Source organism: Ovis canadensis, chromosome 2, assembly GCF_042477335.2.
Source record: "Ovis canadensis isolate MfBH-ARS-UI-01 breed Bighorn chromosome 2, ARS-UI_OviCan_v2, whole genome shotgun sequence".
Classification (NCBI taxonomy): Eukaryota; Metazoa; Chordata; class Mammalia; order Artiodactyla; family Bovidae; genus Ovis; species Ovis canadensis.
In genome coordinates, this window is record NC_091246.1 from 52,293,264 (window position 1) to 52,311,483 (window position 18,220).

The 18,220-nt window shown below is 53.1% G+C and overlaps 1 protein-coding gene across 3 annotated transcripts in view; it reads left to right on the top strand.

Moving 5' to 3' along the window:
• PAX5 (paired box 5) overlaps positions 1 to 17,061 on the top strand; it is a 181,311-nt gene extending 164,250 nt beyond the window's left edge. For all 3 annotated transcript variants that reach the window (XM_069576157.1, XM_069576159.1, XM_069576158.1), the window contains 2 exons: positions 8,166 to 8,252; positions 15,078 to 17,061. In XM_069576157.1, coding sequence (XP_069432258.1) covers positions 8,166 to 8,252; positions 15,078 to 15,157 — 167 coding nt within the window. In that variant the 3' untranslated portion in view covers positions 15,158 to 17,061. The remainder of the gene's footprint in view (positions 1 to 8,165; positions 8,253 to 15,077) is intronic.
• Positions 17,062 to 18,220: the final 1,159 nt, after the last annotated feature.

Sequence of the window (18,220 nt, forward strand, 5' to 3'; positions counted from 1 at the left end):
CGTACATGCCACCTATACAGATGAGAAAACTGAGTCTGGATGAAAAGAAAAACTTGATCAAGGTCACTCAGAGACTTGACAGAGCCCCAGAATCTTGTGTGTGTGAGGGCATACGGGCATATGTGGATATGTGTGGATTATACATATTGTATGTACACTTGTATGTATATGTAATAATATATGTGTGTGTTATAATAATATGTGGTATATTATATAATGTAATTATATAAATCATATGTAATATATTTGCAAGGCTGACAATGCCCGTGTTGGGTGCTATGATCAGGATCACTCTGGCCATGGACACGGTTGTATACGCCCAGGTACCCACTGACCCCTGAACCACAGTGTATCATGCAGTTCTACAAAACTGCAGAGAGCAACTGGAGAAATCTCACAGGCCCTTTTCAAATCCTTCCTTCCTCTTCCTCTTCCTCTGCAAAGATTTTCTTTCAAAGCCCAGTCTGAATCCTTCAGAAACAGAACTTGGCAGTGAAGTCACTTTGAAAGACTTTCCGTATGTTAATTACAGTCAGCCAAGGTCTGGAGCAGAGGTGGGAGCCCACCATCTGCAGATGGGGTCGGCCCCCGGCGCGCTGTGCAAATCCCCATCATCTGGCAGGTGTCGTTTTGGGTTAATTAAGAGCTACACGGAGCCCGTTTACCTGTCACTTCGGAGAATTTTAGGAAACTTCGACTTTCTTGCCATCTCTGAGCTTTTAACGAAGGGTAAACTGAAAACATTTCTGATTCTGATGGTTTTCCTGGCCCTGGCATCTTCAGGGCAGCTGCGTTCCATGCCTTTTCTTGTGGCCTCCTGTAAACTTTTAATTTCAATCAATCCTTTCTAGTTAACTCATTTTTTTTTTTTTTAACAGCCAACTCTTCAATGTTTGAAAGACAGTACTGTTTTGGGAAAATCCACCATTTATTCTAAATTTCTTAAACCTCTGCTTTCTTTCTGGGTCTTTGAAGGGAGAATATCCATTCCTCAGCTTGATTCTGTTTAGTACAATAGCTTTGCAAGGGCTTTTGATTTGCAGGTCAGGGGCCTTTTAGCAATCAGGGTTTGGATTGTCAATGCTAATCGTAGAGCTCCATATTCATGGGGGAATGACTCAGTCAGATCACCAAGTAACTGGGTTCTCAATGGGTCAAAAGACCTCCTTCTCTGGCAGAAGAGAACTTTCTTTCTCTAGGGTGAAGTTTAAGGTTCTGTATCTCGATGGAGGTTTGGATGACACAGGTGTATGTCTTTGTCAAAACACAGTGATAGTATATTTAAGATTTGTGCATTTCATTATGTGTACACTTTATATCAAGAGAAAAAACTTTTAAACAAATAATGAATTTCAGTTAATGATATGCATGCTGAAGTACTTAGGGGAGTGTATTGATGTTTCCAATTTACTTTGAAATACACAAAAGATAAGATGAATGAAAGGCTGGAGGGAGACAGACTTAGTAAGCAAGTGTAAGAAAATATTGATGATGGAATTAGGTAGTGGGTACACAGTGTTCACGATAAAATTCTTCCAACTTTGTTCTGTGTTTGAAAATTCTCAGACATACCAGACGAGGGGAATGGAGAAGAGAGGGCTGGCCGGCCCAGTGAAGCTCTCCCTGGGATGGTGGAAGCCTGAGGACCTAGGGATAGGCAACTGTCCTGATCCTGCTGTGGCCCTGCCTGGCCATGTGGCCCTGGGGAAGGGGAGGCTGAAGGAAATTGTCTTTCAAGTTCGTCTGGTCCATATGATCTGGGGTGATGAGTCCCAGCAGAAGTTGGCCAGGTTTAATGTAAGATAAATTTGTGGTGTAGAGAGAGGGTAATGGCCAGGTTTACTTTGCATTAGTTCTGGGAAGGAGTGGGTTGCTGGGGGGTGGTGGGAACGAGGGGAGTGATTGCTAGTCTCTCGGATACCCAGTGAGAGGCCAAGTCCCTCAGCCTGAACCCCAGCATTCTCTGCTCTAACATCTTGGGTGGGTTATCCTAAGATGGAGTGCCACGCCGTCTGGACTCTTCCTAACTTCACCCAGACATGCCCACCTGCGGTTCCGGCTTCCTGATGTCACGGAATTCTTGGGTTCTGTGATCCATACTGTTTTTGGACCACAGTCTTTCACCTCAGTGCCACCCGCGGCCCGAATGTGGCACTCAGCTGCTTCCTCTGATTTCCGAGTGGGGAGAAAACACCAGCCCAGTCATATAGGCATTTGAGCTTGTAGTAGGCTTTATGTCCCAACATGGATGGCTTAAAATGGGAGTTAGACGTCTACTTCTCTTTTTTCGACATTGTATTTATTTATTTGACTGTGCTGGGTCTTAGTTGTGGCACTGGGAGTCTTCAGTCCTCCTTGCAGCTTGATCACTTTATTATGGCATGTGAAATCTTAGTTGCGGTATGTGGGATCTAGTTCCCTGTCCAGGGATCAAACCCGGGCCCCCTCACTGGAGTGCAGAGTCAGCCAGTGGACCACCAGGGAAGTCCCCTAGACACTCACTTCTTGAATGTTCTCCACCCCCACGGCATCTCCTTTTGTCTCTCCACTCGCTCTTGATAACAGAAACTCCCCCAGTTCAGGTCCCGCCATCCTCTCATGCACCAACCCTGAGCCCTCTCCATCCTCACTCCTGAACCCTGCTCTGGGCCTCCTTTTGCACATCCAAGAACTCAGCAATAAAAATAAATAAAGCTATAAAATTCTTTTTAGGGCCTGATTCAGTCTTTAGAGGAGGCCTTTTCGTCTCACCTATCTCCCCAGCTTCCCCAGTCTCCTTGACACGGGAAAAGGTAATTCTGTGCTTCCAACAATATTATCTCATTTACCTCTCACCAGTCCTATGATGTAGGTTTTTATTAGGCCCTTATTCACATGAGAAGACCCCAAAGAGGTTCTGTTACTTCCCTAAGGCCACTTCAGAGCATGGGGGCAAGCTCCCTCTGAGCCCTGCCACACGAAGCCCACACCCACCCTATGGGCAGCCCCCTCCTCTGCCCCTCCCCACTTTCTGCTGGCCTAGCACAGTGTGGGGGCCCAGCTCCCAGGGCAGATCCCAGGCCTTGTCTCAGAAGGTCCAGTCTTGCTTTCTCCTCAGGACTGCTCACTCCTGGGAGTGCTGGAGATGGAGGAGATCATGACGCATGTTTCGTTGTTGAGAGTTCTTGGGGGCCTCTGGGGGGTGCACCTGCAGACAGCCCAGGAGCCATCTCTGAGGAGGGCCTGTGTGCTGTGAATTCCTCAGATGGAGGTCTTGCTGCCTGCTGAGTGACAGCTGCTGGGCAGGGGCCGGCACCCCTATTGGGCATCACAGGAGCTTTTCTGTTGATACATAAAGAAAAGGTTGCCCAGTTTAAATGGGCTGGTATTTTTGAGAGATGCCCAAAGCATGGATCAGTTAGCAAAAGGAGGTGAGAGCCCCATGGTGTCCTTGGTCATAAGAGAAGTGTCATGGTGAGAGTTCTATCTGTCTTGGGCCATCTGGCTGCTCCTCCCAGACCTCAACCATGAGCCAGAAGTGGGACTCTCACGTTCTGCCTTCTCAATCTCACTCCTGCCGTTGAGGAGCATCATTCTGTGCCTGTGGGCGTTCCCCTCTCCTGTTCCCCATCGCATGGGTTGCAGCCACAGCTTCTCCCTGACCATGGGCTCACCTCTTCCAGCTTGTCCTCCAGGTCCTGGTACTGCCAAGTCTGAAGGCCTCTCCAGCCCCAGCCCTAAAGGGAGAAAAGCATGATGTTTCCGCCCCACCCTACTCTGCTCCGTGGGCTGCTTCTGCTGCAGCCTTGGGAAGACCTGGCTGTGCAGGGGGCACACTCTGACCCTCTAACTCCAGACCTCTGCTTGTGCCCGGAATGCCCTGTCTCCCTTTGCACATCAAACCCCTACCCCTCCTGCTCATATGCTCCTCTCCCCTCAGAAAGCGTCCCTAGTGTTTTCCTGGAACTTCTCATGGCTGGACCAGACTCACCTTTCTAAGCTACAGTCCTAAGATTTAAAGGAAAGAAGGTGAATGCTCCTTGGGTGCTGTGATGGTGGTGAATTTAAGCAAGAGAGACACAGCAGGAGATTGAAACCTCTAGTCCCAAAGGAAGTCATCATCTGGTGAAGCCCACAGAGCCTCAAGGAGGGGGCCTCCCTCCCTGCTGGGAGCACCATGGCACCTGAGAAGTGAAATTCAGGCTCAGAAGACAGGAAGGGTCTTTGGACATCACTGGGTCTCACCTGCCCTTGTACAAATGGAAGACAGAGGCCCCGGAGTGGGAAGGCTGTGTCATGGTGTCACATGGGCAGAGGGCCTTGGGCTGGGAGACAGGAAGCTGGACTTGGAGTTGCCCCCCACCCTAGACAAGTCCCCCCACCTTCCTGAGCCTCCATTTGCTCATATAAAATGCAGACAGATGCACCCATCTTGGGAACTTCACAGGACTGTCAGGAAAGTTAAATGAGATCCTAGATGTGGAGGAAGCCTTGGTAAATGATGTCAGCTCGTGGTCCTTGTGGCTGACATTTGCTGAGCAGTCACTGCATGCCAGACACTGTGTATCACCAGTCTCTGCAATGACCATGGGCAGTGGGATCTATTCATTGTCCCGACTACTGAGGAGAAAACAGGCACAGAGAGGTCGAGCATCCTGCTGACGGTCAACCTGTTGATCTAGGAATAGGCAGATGCAGGATGTGGGCTCCAGCAGCCTGGCTCCAGAACCCTTGCTCTCAGCTTCTGTGCCAGACTGACTGAGGGCCACCGGGTTCAGTGGTGTCATGTGGGCTCGAGTTTGGGTGGTCTTCTGCTCCCCAGCCATCTTTATGGCTGAGCTGAGTCTGAGTGAACTCCGGGAGTTGGTGATGGACAGGGAGGCCTGGCATGCTGCGATTCATGGGGTTGCAAAGAGTCGGACACAACTGAGCGACTGAACGGAACTGAACTGAACTGAACTGAGGCCGGGTCTACAGACAGGCATCTTCCTTGGCAACTGAGGACCTGCCCCACCCCCACCTCACCCCCACATCTCATGGGTGAGGACTGCCCATGCCCTGCCAGCTGCCTGTGTGGCACTTCATCCAGAGGCCCCAGCAGCCCTGAGGCTTGGACCAGCCCTGAGGTCGACCTCTTGCCCCGAAGATGGTCAAGCTCCCTTTACCCAGAGGGTGCACTCTCACGGGACATCTCACAGGACAGCGGCCCACTGAGGGTACCACCATGCCACTGCTCTAAACACACCAGGTGGGATGGGTCCCTGGAGGTTCACTTCTTCCACCAGGGAGCAGGACAGCATGGTGGATGGAACCTGGGCAAAGGATCAAATAAACCGGCTTGAATCTTGGCACACAGCAGGTGCTCAATAAAGCCCTGGCTATTGGTGTTAATAATGGAAGCCGTGAGAGTCATCTCTGGTAGACAGAAGAGTTCCCACTCTTTCATTCATGTAACAAACGGTTTTCAGGGCCTGCTAGACATGGGGATGCAAGCATAGTGGAGGACATGGAATTAACAAGATAGATGAGCACAATTAGTAAGATATGTTAGCTTGTGATCAGTTCTATGGAGAAAAGTTAAGCAGAGAAAGTGGAAGGTGTTTCCATGGGAAATGCAATGGTTTAGAAGTGACTTTGGAGTAGAGCCTGGAAGGAGGTGAGGGAGAGAGCTGTGCAGACAAGAGCACGGTGTTACAGTGGAGGTGGTGAGCTACTTGTGGTTCTTGGAGCACTGACTGTCTGCTGTGGATGGAGTGTTACACAGGGGGTGGGTGGCATGTGGGTGCTGAGAGGAGTCACACATCGACCTGAAGACAGACACTCCCTTGTCACAGAGCAAATCTGGTGTTGGGCACAGCAGGAAATGGAGTACACCCCAGGACAGGGTCGAGGGGGGCTTCCCAGAGGAAGAGGTATCTGAGTGAGATTCTAGAAGGTCAGGCAGGTGGGGATGTGGTCGAGGATGCTGAGCAACACTAACTTAGGCACATCCTCTAGAGGAGTTGGAACTGTTTATGGCTTGTTGCCAATCTGGGGACAAAGTTGGGGGAGTGTGCAGAATGGATAACGGACACAGTTAACTAAGTAGCTCCAGTTGAATAGGCCCAAGACTTGTACTTTGAGGGTCTGGAGATCAAGGAGGCTTCCTGGAAGAGGTGGCCTTGGAGCTGGGCCTGGCAGATGGGCCCAGTGCTGCTAGATGGAGTTGCCGAGACAGCATTAGCTGGTATAGACCAATGCCCTGGGCCAGGGGCGGTGCTGTCAGGAAGTGCCTCTGATGGGGCAGCTCTGAGGGTGCCCAGAGCCCCGGGGGAAGTGCGGCTGTCCCCCTTCTCCAGGCAGCTCGGTCTCTCTGCTCCCCCACCTGACCCCCCAGGAGGAGGAGGAGGTGCCATGGCGCTGATGGATACGCCGGGGGCTGAGCTGCCGCGGCCCCGCACTGTCACCACGCTCTCCCTCGTTCGCCGGAGCCTGACACCCTGACCACTGAGGCATAAAAAACAGAGAATTGGAAAGCTCAGCCTGTCAGGCTGGGAGTGGCCCCCAGAGAGGCCCGAGGAGGAGCACACGTGTGCATGTGTGTGCGCGCGCGCGCACGCCCACATTCTGCCTGGGTTGCTGGTGGAAGTGGGGAGGAGGCCAGCTGGGCCTGAGGGCTGGGAGCGGCTGGCTCTCAGCCCTGCTGTTTTGTTCCCACTGCACCTGGTGGAGCCCCAGGGGCCCTAAGATGTCGGCTGAGGCCTCCCAGGGAAGAGCTGTGCTCCAAGTCCTGACCTGGGGCTGGTGGCCCTTCTAGAGGCTCCTGCCTTTCGATCCTTTGGCATCTAAAGAGTCCCTGGAAGCATGGATGGTGCCGAGGGTCGTCTCATGGGGCTGGGAGACTCCTGTCACCACTGCCAGGGAGGGGCCCACATGCTCTGTAACCAGTGGCCTAAAAAGCTACTCAATAGCCAGCTGCCCATACAACCTGCTAACAGGCCCGGGGGCCCCTGTGCCCCTAGAAGCCCCAGCCGCAGGGAGCCGACAGGCGGGGCCTGTCCTGTTACAGAGCCAAGGGGGCAGGTTTGAAGGCAGGGATTCTGGGCTCCTCTCCTGTGACTGCCCAGTGGTCAAGAGGCCCTCCTGCAGCTGGAAGGGAGGGAAGTGCCAAAGACAAGCATCATGGCTCCATGAGCTGCTGGGCAGGAGTGAACCATCCTCAAGCTCCATGCTGCCTCCCATGCCCTGTGCTGTCCCACCTGGTGTGGCTTGCAGCTCCTGCTCCTCCTTCCTGGCCCAGAGGCCCCAACCCCATGCTCCTCTGCGCTCCCCCAGCCCTTTGGCTAGTCCCTTCATGTCAGCAAAGTGCCATCTGCCTCCTCCTGGCAGAGGGTCTGAGTTTATGTCTCATCTTCCTCGTTGGAGAGAGGCCTGGGGAGCAGCCACCTCCAGATTCACAGCCCAGAGGGCTAGACCAGAGTTGGGGTCACCTGTGGCCTTCCAGTCCAGAGCCACTCAGGAAACGCATGGGGAGTGGCGCTGCTGCCACACTGTGGTCCTGGAGTGACCTCGGTCAGGGCTGAATCTGAGAAACAAGCAGTCTGGGCCTTTGGGCTTGGGTTGGGTGATTCCTGGCTTTATTGTGAGAGACTCTGGGCGTCAGTTTTCTCATGTGCAAAACGGGCCAGCTACCCTAGGGAACGCCTGGCATGTGGTAATTCAATGGTATTCAATGTGTGAGAGACTGATATTCACTCCCAGAATAAGAAAAGGTTCTAAGGGGAAATATGTGCACGGGTGCTAATTGCTTCAGTCGTGTCCGACTCTTTGCAACCCATGGACTGTAGCCCGCCTGGCTCCTCTGTTCCTGGGATTCTCCAGGCAAGAATACTGGAGTGGGTTGCCATGCCCTCCTCCAGAGGATCTTCCTGACCCGGGGATCGAACCTGTGTCTCTTGCCTCTCCTGCACTGGGAGGCGGATTCTTTACCACTAGTGTCACCTGGCATTCACTCCTATGAATAAAGTTCTAAGGGGAAATACAGACAGTGCCAATGACAGCTGTCCATTTGATAAGGGGGCGGACCGGACTTGCCTTTATTAGTTACACAAAGTACTCACAGTTTGTGAGGGAGACAAGTGCCAGTGGCATTTTCTGAACCTGACCTGACATTCGGTTCCTATTTCTCTCCCACCCACCACATGCAGGCAGTGAGTTTTCCGGGAGCCCCTACAGCCACCCTCAGTATCCCTCGTACAACGACTCCTGGAGGTTCCCCAACCCGGGGCTGCTTGGTGAGTACTGGCGGAGGCCTTGCAGGGCCCCTGGGCCATCGGCTGCCCATCAGGGCCTCACTGGACCAGGGTCCCTCAACATCATCAGGCCTGGTCACTGAGGTGGGTGGGTAGCTCCCCCCAGACACTGGCAACATGGGAGTTTGTGCTGGAGCTTCAGGACAGCAAATACCACCCCAGCCTTGCTTGTGCCGTCAGCCCTCCCCCATGTGTTTTAGTGGGTGATGGGAGATGGCACAGAAGGGGAACAGATTTTTAAAGGCCATTGAGAGAGGAAGAGAAAAGTAGGAAAAGTGCCTGCCTAAGAGTAACATATTTCTTAAGGATCGTTGAATAGGTTGGTGATAAATCTCTAAATAAGGGCAGCCAGGGACCAATTTAGGTTGTTTGGGAGTGGCTGTCTGTCTCGATAAGGACCCAATAATCACGGATATTGATTAGTGATGTCTGCTGTGGATACCACTGGAAACTGGTTGCCCTGTGTCTGAAGGTCTGCCAGTTTGTGCCATGCCGAGCTCAGTTGGTGCCCAGCCTCTGCCCAGGCCTTAGACTGCAGATGGTCCATGGCTGGGGCCAGCATGATCTGTGTATATCATCAAAGATATTTGAGCCACCCCACAGGGCTATCTTAGAAGGCCAAGGAGAGCCCGTTATTTTGTTTCAGTGAACTTACATGAGTGAGTCCAAGCTGGAGCTGAAGTTTTGGAGCAGGAGGCAAGGGTCCCCCTCACAGATGTCAGTCACCCTGGGGGAGGAGCTAGCCCATCAGCCTCCAGGCAGCAACATGGATCCCTCCCCAGCAATCAGCTGAGTAATTTCCACTAAGGTCAGATGTGGAAGGGCCTCTGAGACCATCCAGGTTTGTCTGCACACCTTAGCAAGGCTTACTTAAGAAAGAACCTGTTAATTCCCTGGGTCCTCTGAATTGTTTAAGGACTAAGAACCATAGACTTCATCAAAAAGGCAAGAACCTAATGTCTTCAAACTCAAGTTGCCAGGCATGCGTGTGCAAAGGAGGCCATGACGTCACAGCCTTGGTCCCTTCCCCGGCCTGCTTTGGTGACTGGGGCAATGACGCAGACGCTGCACCTTTCTGGCTGCCGTTCTTCCATGTGTTTGAGCCTTGGACCACCCAAAGCATTTTGAAAGTTTATCACGCAAAACTTCAGGAGAAATAAGGAACAATGCCAGCTAGTGCTCCAGACCTGTGCCTGCAGATTTCATTATATAGAAGACCGGGCTCTCACCTTCTATGACTTCCTGCAGGGGCTGAATCTCTGGACCGATGGCTTAGACTTCTTTTTTGGCTTTGGTAAAAATTGAAATTCTAAGTATTGAACCAGGTCTCTGCTTACCTTATGCTTTTCCTTAAACAAGCCCCACTGAGAGGTCTGGGTTCTCAGTTGGCCCAGTTGTCAGTCTCAGGAGGCAAACGCTGACCCTGAACCAGAGTCTTTCAGCAGGGATGGGGTCAGGGGGTGGGTCTGGAGCCTGAGCTAGGGAGCTGCTCCCTGCAAATCGACCTCGTACAGGCCTCTGGTCCCAGCACTACTGAGAGACCCACAGGGGATGTGGCACAAAGGAGGCCTGGGTCAGACTGTAGGAGGAATTCCTTGTGATGGACGTGACACCAGTGAGGTCATGTTGACCTAGGATCTCCATGTATGGCCGTGCACTGCCCAAGGGGACAAGTGGGGGCTGAAATTAAGCCCATGCATGGCACAGAGCCCTGAGCCCCAGCACAGGGGTATGGCTGCCTTTTTTTGTTTGTTTGAGGTGTCCAATAGGCTCATTTGCCTGCAAGTTCCAGAATGAGAGAAGTGAGAAAGGAGCTGCTTGGGCAAGCGTAGCCATGGGATAGAGTAGGAGGTGGGGGACCTTGAATGCCAGTCTGAGAAGTCTGCACCTGATTGTGTGGGCAGCTAGCAGCCCAAGGGGATGTCAAAGGGAGGGTGGGGCTAGACTGCATCCAAGGCTTTTGCTGCTCAAGATAGAGTGAAATCCAGTTGACATGCACAATTATACATGTGGGTGGTGTGTCTGGTATGGAAAAGTTGTGGACTCTGTCTTAAGGAGCTCATAGGCTGGGAGTGAGAGAGCCTTAGGCAGGTGTGCTACGATGAGAAAGCCTGTGCTAGGATGTGCCCAGTGCCTTGAGGGGTGCCAGAACCAGTGTGGAAAAGAGAAAAAGAATCAAAATTCTGTTCATCCAAATGAGCACTTGCTAATTGTTCAGGTACTGGGCAAAACCCTTCATGTGGGTTTTTATCTTACCCTCATTTTATCCTATCAAATATCCTATCCACTAGACAGCACATAGGATTATCTTTACCAATGACGAGAGCAAGGCTCAGAAAGGTTAATTAACTTACTTGAGGTCACACAGCATGCAGTAGCAGAATGAGGACTCAAACTCAGGTCACCCTGACTCTAGAGCCTGTATTAATAATCAGTGTGTGATGTGGTACTTTTTCTCTTCCTGACCAATTCAGTCTGAACAGAACTACAACCAGAAAAAGAGGCTTATCTCTCCATAGGAACAAGCCTAAGTCCCAAATAACTCGGTCCTTGTATGCCATGAGAACAGTGCTGGTCTATTTTTGAAAGCTGGGTTACTTTATCTATCAGGCTTTTAGTTGCAAACAACAGACTCCACCCTCACTAGTTTAAGCAGAAAGTGAATTTATCATGGAATACTGGGGGCTCCCATAATCTCTAGGAGGATCAAAGAGATAGCTATGGGACTCACAGCTGGGAACACCACCAGGGCTGCTCTAGCATGAACACCCCTGCTATTGGCACCTATGAGCAGCCCACTTTGTGTTGCTGCTTCAACCAGGGTGTTTGAGAGCTTTGTGCTGCCACCACCAGAGCTGGGTGCCTCTGCACCCACTCCCAGCAGGGGCTCATACCACAGAAAATTCTGGAAACACAAGAAATGTTTAAACAACACTGGGCTGTTACAAACATGAGAAATGGCCTCTGCACTGCCCAAGTCTGTAGCCTGGGGAGTCTTAGCCAGGTCATCAACCAAGCAGGGCCTCAGTTGCCTCTGGTGTAAAGTGAAGATAACGGCCACCAGCAGTATCATTCAAGCACGAGCAGGTCATGATGCTCTCCTGAGGCCCCAAGTGCAGTGATCTCACTTTCCTGGAGACAAGGGAGACGCCAGGTTTGTTCTGCCATGCATGCATGCTGTCTGGCTCTTGGCAACCTCATGGACTCTTTTGTCCATGGAATGCTCCAGGCAAGAATACTGGAGGAGATTGCCATGTCCTCCTCTAGGGGATCTTCCCAACCCAGGGATCAAACCCATGCCTCTTACATCTCCTGCATTGGCTGGCAGGTTCTTTACCACTAGTGCCACCTGGGAAACCCTGCCATATGTTGCTCTGCCATAAGTTGTAAGTTCCAGGCCTGTTCCCCGCTACCAGCCTGCCCTTCCCCCAGTGTCTTCAGGGCTTCAGCTGGAGGAAACCCACTGGGCTAGAGGAGTAGGCATACTATTTCTGCTACTTAGGGAGGGTGTCAGGGGGAATCTGCTCTGAGGCTTTTTGGTGTCACAGCGGGAGCTGTGGAAACAGGAAGGACTCTCACATACCCTGCCCACACCTCAGCCGGTCTGGTGGAAGGGAGCCTTGTTCAGGGACACACCGCCAAAGTGAGGACAAGTGATGCCACCTATTGAGGCTCTCTTCTCCCTCCTTCCTGGGAGCTGCCCACAGGCTACCCACGCCAGGCCCAGCCAGGAGAGCCGGGATCTGGCATCCCGTTGGGGCCCCAGGCAGGCGGGGTGGCGGGCTGGCGGCAGGAAGAAAGGCCGCTGCGGTCAATTAGGATTAGAACTGGAGTGCCTGTGGCCGCTGTAAAGGGATTAGAGAACGAGTTGGAGCCCGGAATGACTGTGTCAAGAAGTAAATTGATGATAATGTGAATTAGAGAGGAAAAATGACAGAAGAAAGGACAAGTTTATTCTAGATGGAGGTCTAATGGGCACCAGGAAGACAGAGCGCTTTGTGAGGTGATGTTTTCATTTCTCACGGTAAATGTAGGCGTTCTTTGATTTTGCCATGGGGCCCTCACACTGGGGCTGCTGGACGGCCTGGCCAAGAGATTAGACTCTGAGAGGGGAGAGAGTCAGAGCCCAGGGAGAGAGCTGATTCCAGGGAAACTAGGAGGACCGAGCCAGGATTTCCTGTCCCTCATTTGTGCAGGCAGCCCCTGTGATTTTCCTGATTCTGTGCCATGCCTGGGCCTGTGGGGCTGGCCCTTACCTCACACACACACACACACACACACACACACACACACACCCCTCACCTGGGCCCTAAAGGGAGGATGCAAGGCTGGCATTGCAGATGCCTCTGGCCCCATCGCACAGAAGAGAGAGCAGAGAAGGCTGACAGACATCTGAGGCAAGAGTCCAACCAGGGAGGTGACAGGGGGCAGCAGAAAAATCCATCTCTGGGAATACTCCAGCCTGGCACTGGTGTCCATGCCTTCCAGCATTGACTGCTCCCCAACTATCACTACTGCCTGAGCCATACTGCCTTCCTGGGGGCCAGGAGGGAGAATTATATTCACTAATTAGGGCTGGGTTTAGAGGGCTGGTAGCACAGATCAGTCCTGTCCTCTTGATTCCATACTAGCAGGGTGACCATGGGCAAACTACTTATTCTCTCTGTGCCTCAGTTTCCTTATCTGCTAAATGGGGGCAATACTAGTGCCTACCTGATAGAACTGTTGTGGAGATTAAAAGAGTTAAAGGATATACAGGGCTTAGAAAAGTGTCAATTTCCAAAGCACCTTCACATCTTTACCTCATGGGTGCCCTCACACAGCCCCTCTGTGACCTCCTTTTACAAATGAGAAAACTGAGGCTCAAGGAGTGAAGTCACTTGTCCAGGATCACTCAGCCAAGAGTGATAGAGCCTGAATGGCAATCTCCAGGCCTTGGTGCCCAGTCATGGAATCTGGGAGAACTGCCAGGACTGGTTTAGATTTGGGTGAGATTTCGGAATGAGCCACATCCCCTGGGGAATTAAGAAGCTTACTGTTCCTATCCCAGCAGACACATGGTCTACAGTGGCTGGCAGGACCCCAGCTGCTAGCCACTTGCATAAACACGGCTCCCCAACATGACTGTATATGCGGTGAACTGCATCATGGCTGAAAGAGTCCTAATCCAAGACTGACAACCAGAATTCCAGGCCAGGCTCTGTGGCTTTGGGCACATGACTTTCATTTGCTGAGCCTCAGTTCCACCACCCCCACCCTCACCCATAAAAGGAGGGGATGGCCCAGTGTCTCTAGCTTCCATGGCTCTGAAAATCTGCTTGTCTCCCTGAGAATCCCCAGACTCTTTCATCCCTGGGGAGAAGTTTGAGCACAGAGCACAGCTCCTGGAGGCCTCATCCAGAACATGTCATCCAAAGAGAGCAGCCCAGAGACAGTGGGAAGAACCCAGCATCAAAACATGAGGCCCCACACTGGCTCTGCCCAGAGGTCACAGAAAGCAGGGCTATACCCTTCCCTCCTCCCATGTATTCACATACGCAAACTTTCACATCCTCCAAGTTCATCCCAACCTGCTTCCTCTAGGAAAAGCCTGACTCTGCCAGAACAATCTTGCATTCCCAGAGCTCTGTTCTCAGAGCTCTGATCCCCTCTTGACTCTGAGCATTGGCCTGCATTTGTTCATTATTGCCCAGCACTGCAGCCAATGGGGTCAGAAAAATAAATGAATGAATGGGCAGGGTCTTTACTATTGTTGGTCCACTCAGTGCCATTGCTCATTTTCTCAGCCAGCCCAGATGAGTACGTACCACATGCTGGGCTGCAGGCTGGGGGCTGACAGGAACACTGAGCAGAGCAGAACCCAGCCCCTCTGTGGAACTCTCCATCCAGGAGAAGGGGGGAGAAGAAGAGCAGGAAGTGATCAGAGGATGTGGTCCAGCCTACAGCAGGGCGTAGGCTCAGGAAAGGGGGTGTCCCAGAGGAGGAGACAGGGACTCGGGGACGTGATGGAGGCAGCACTAGGCAGCAGACAGGGAAGCGGGTGTGAGGTGCAGCCGAGATGTTCCAGGCAGGAGGCAGAGCATGGAAAAGGCACAGAGGCGTGGGAGTATGATGAAATGGGCTAACTCTACCTGCCCCGTGGGTTTAAATGAGACAACCTGTGTAAAGAACGTGGCAGGGTGGGATGCAAGTGCTCCACCTGCGGTAGCTGCCATCAGCACTCTGGTATATTTGAGAGGGTTGTGGAATTGGATTCTGCAGGAGCGGGGTGCCTGAGTTCGTGAGCAGGAGGGTGGTGGTGTGGAGGGAAGTTCAGAGGTTGGCAGGGCTAGGTCACCAAGCTCCCATGGGCCAAACTAAGAAGCGATGACTTTTCATTTTCCTAGTCAGAAATTGGCACACTTTTCCTGTAAAGGACCTGCTAGTGAACCTGTTAGGCTCCCCGGGTCGTGTGGTCTCTCTTGTAATACTCAGCTCTGCAGCAGCAGCATGAGGGCACCACAGACAACACGGAAACAACAGGGCAGGGCCGGGTCCCGGGAAGACACGAATTACTGAATCGGGGCTGGGGGATTGGCCCCAGTCTGCCCACCCCAGCTCTAGCTGGTGAGGAGGCCCTGAAACCTATAAGCAGGCAGTGGCCCTGAGGAGGGACCAAGATGTTGATGAGAGAGGACAGTGGTCTGGACTGGAAAAGGAAGAGGAAGGGACAGAGGTAGGGGATGCTGGTGGAAAGGGGACCCCAGGTATGGAGCTCGGGGCACGAGGTCTCCCTCCAACCTCTGTGGCCTCTCCTGTCTCTTTCAGGCTCCCCGTACTATTACAGCGCTGCTGCTGCCAGAGGAGCCGCCCCGCCCACAGCTGCCACTGCCTACGACCGCCACTGACCCCCAGAGCCAGGCAGGCGCCAAGCATTTCTGTCACATATCACTGAAGGCCATAGCCTCCCAGCCCCCTCCAAACACAGCCAGAGGGGCCCAATGAGACCACCCCCCCCAGCAACCCTCCACTCGCCAGAAACTCCCTCCCCCATTTCCTGCCAGGGACTCCGGGGTCTCTGATAGAGCTATTGGACTTCTAGACACCTGTCCATTTCTAAGAGTCAACTTATGAGCTTCTCCTGGTGGTGACTGCAAACCAACAGACTGTTCTGCAGACAACCACAGCCCCAGCGCAGCCTGCCAGCACCCCCACCCCACCCCCACACCCCGAGCTGTCTGACCATCAGCCCCTCTTCCTGCCCCAGGCCTGGAAGGAAAACTTTGCTTTCGTTGCTTCAACAGCACCCATGTAAATACCTTCTTGCTTCTTTTGTGGGCCCGAGGATCCAGCTGAGCAGACTGCCCACCCATTTTGCATCCAGCATTCCGGAGGTGTCACGGGAGGACTTGGACCTGTGCACAGAGCCATGCTTCTGCCCTGGGTGCCCCCGCAGGTGGGTTTGGAGCTGCCCTTGAGACTAAGGATGCCCACCTCCCGACCCCAGCCTCTGCTCATGCTACTTCTTTAATATCTGGACTAAGAGTCTCATTGGGTTGGTTTTGCTCTAAGCACCCCCCTCCCCCCAAGACCCCTCCCTGGCTTCCTGCCCCCATTTCCCTGGGCCCAATGCAGTGCAAGCAGCTCTTTTCTGTATCAAAGGACTCAAAAGAGAACCGTCTAGGAGATTCCTCAGCTACTGTTTTAAAGTGAGATGGCATCCAATATACCAATTGCATTGTGGACTTGGAATGTTAGGGCTGGACGAGACCCAGAAGATGATGGTCCAAGGCGGAGCGTGAGGCTCTCCAGACGCCCTGCCCCTGGACCACTGAACTGAACTGAGATGCATTTACTAAGGTGCGCCCAGGCTCAAATCACACTGGACACCCACCATGGACACTTCTCCCACCTTCCAAGACGCCAGAGAGTGGATTCAGGGCAAGCCTGTCCCTGCCACGTAGACAGTGATTAACAGAAAGGGCTTTGTCTGGACCAAGGACCACAAACACCTACAGCAGTCAGCCAGAACATCCTGAGCAGCCCCTCTCCGTCTCATGGAGCCTACTATGCAGCTGGGAACCAAGGTGCTCGGATAGGGGTGGAGGCCTGCTTTGCATAGCGCGTACCTACCTGCTGATACAAGGGGCTGTGATGGTCAGGACATAGCCAAGGGCCTTGGGAGCCTGGAGTGGGAGTTGGGAGAACTCACTGTGGGCTGGAGTGGTCAGAAAAAGCCACCTGGGAGGATCTGGGGAGCAGAGGAAAGCTTCCTAGAACAGGACAGGCAGTGAGGAACTGGGGTGTGAACTGGGAGTGATTTTGAAATGGAGGTACCAGGGGCCACCATCTCTTTGCCTTGGTCCTCAATTCCTTGCATACTGTCTCTTGCCAACTCAGAACAGCCAGGTAGAGGCATCATCTAAATCTGGACTGAATGACAGCTATGACAGGGGACTTGGCCATCTCCTGTGACCATGTGCCCACTGTCTGCATGTCACCAAGCTGGCAAGGAGCTGGGGTGGAGAGAGCCCATGCTTGACGTCATCAGGCCAAGCAGTCTTGTCCTGGCTGTACCTATGCCTGCCTTGCTATGGGTCCTCAGGCAAGACCCTTCACCTCTCTGAGCCTCGGCTGCCTTGGTACAGCAGGATTCCCCTGCAGGACTACCCGACAGCTCTCTCCCTCCCTTACTTCCTCTCCCCATTTGCTGGGGCTGTGACAGGGGCATCTGGGGCAGGCCCTCCACTTCTGAGCAAGAAGACTGGGGCACCTGAGTCCTGCTAATATTTGGACCAAGTTTAAAAAAAAAGAACACCTAGGGGGTGAAAATCAGCTTTGAGGAAGACGTAAGTCAGCTCCCCTCAGGGGAAACTGAGCCCTAGCTCGGGGCGACCTAGGGCCAGGCAGGGAGACACAGCAGACCTCCTCTGACCACCATCAAGTGTCCCCCGCCACCGCAATACCCCTATAAGGTGGTGGAATAGAAGAGGAAACTGAGGCTCGGCAAGGTGGAGTCCCCAGGCAGCGACTAGTGAAGATGAGGCTTGGGCTCGGCCCCCTGACCCTTGGCTTGTAGTGACCCTCCCTTCCCTGGGGTGGGAAGTTGATGGTGAGGGCAGCAGAAGATGGTTCTGGGCCACCTCCTCAGATGATGTATCCTGGCGCTGTTAGAACCGCCAAGGAAGCCCAGTCCCCAAGGCACAGGTGGCCCCAGTGGGCTCACCGCAGGCACACCCACCATCCTGAAACCTGCTGTGCAAAGAAAGGAGACATCTTGGGCCAGAGCCCACCTCCAGGAGCCCAGATGAACCGGCTTGCACCTCCATCTGCCAGGCAAGGTAGGAGCGGGTATGTCACCTGGACTCTCCCGCCTGCCCTCCCTTCCAGAAAAAGTGGTGGAGTCTGGGGTCTGCAGCACAGGCCTCTTGGCCTTTGGCACCCACATCCCTGGATCCTGATGCTCCTATGGTCTCAGGCTGTTGGGAGGAGGTCACCTTTCCCTGAACTGGCTACCTAAGCACACACTATCCTTCCTCATCAAAGCCCACCTGGCCTCAAGTGTACCCCTCTCCCCATCCTGTTCCTCCTCCTGGCCTGTGATGAGCTCCCTCCATGCCTTCCTCTCTCCTCTGGAGTCCTGTGATTGCATTTGTATTGATTAGACAACCACTTGGTTCCTGGGCTGCCAGGCAGAAGCACAAGCGCACATGGAAGCACACGCATGTTCCCACACACGTACCTGATCTCACCCACTGAGTTCCCATGCTGCCTGCAGAGCTGCCTAGGAGCTGGTGTGGAAGGTTCCAAAGAACACAAGCCGTTGATTAGATTCCAGAGAATTCTGAATGGAAAACACAAGGCCAGGGCTTTCACCAGCATCGTGGCAGGAGGCCTGGGGTGTTGCTCCGTGGGCCTTCAGCCCTGCATTCCAGCCCTTTTTGAAAAGGACATTGTAGATTTTACAAAAA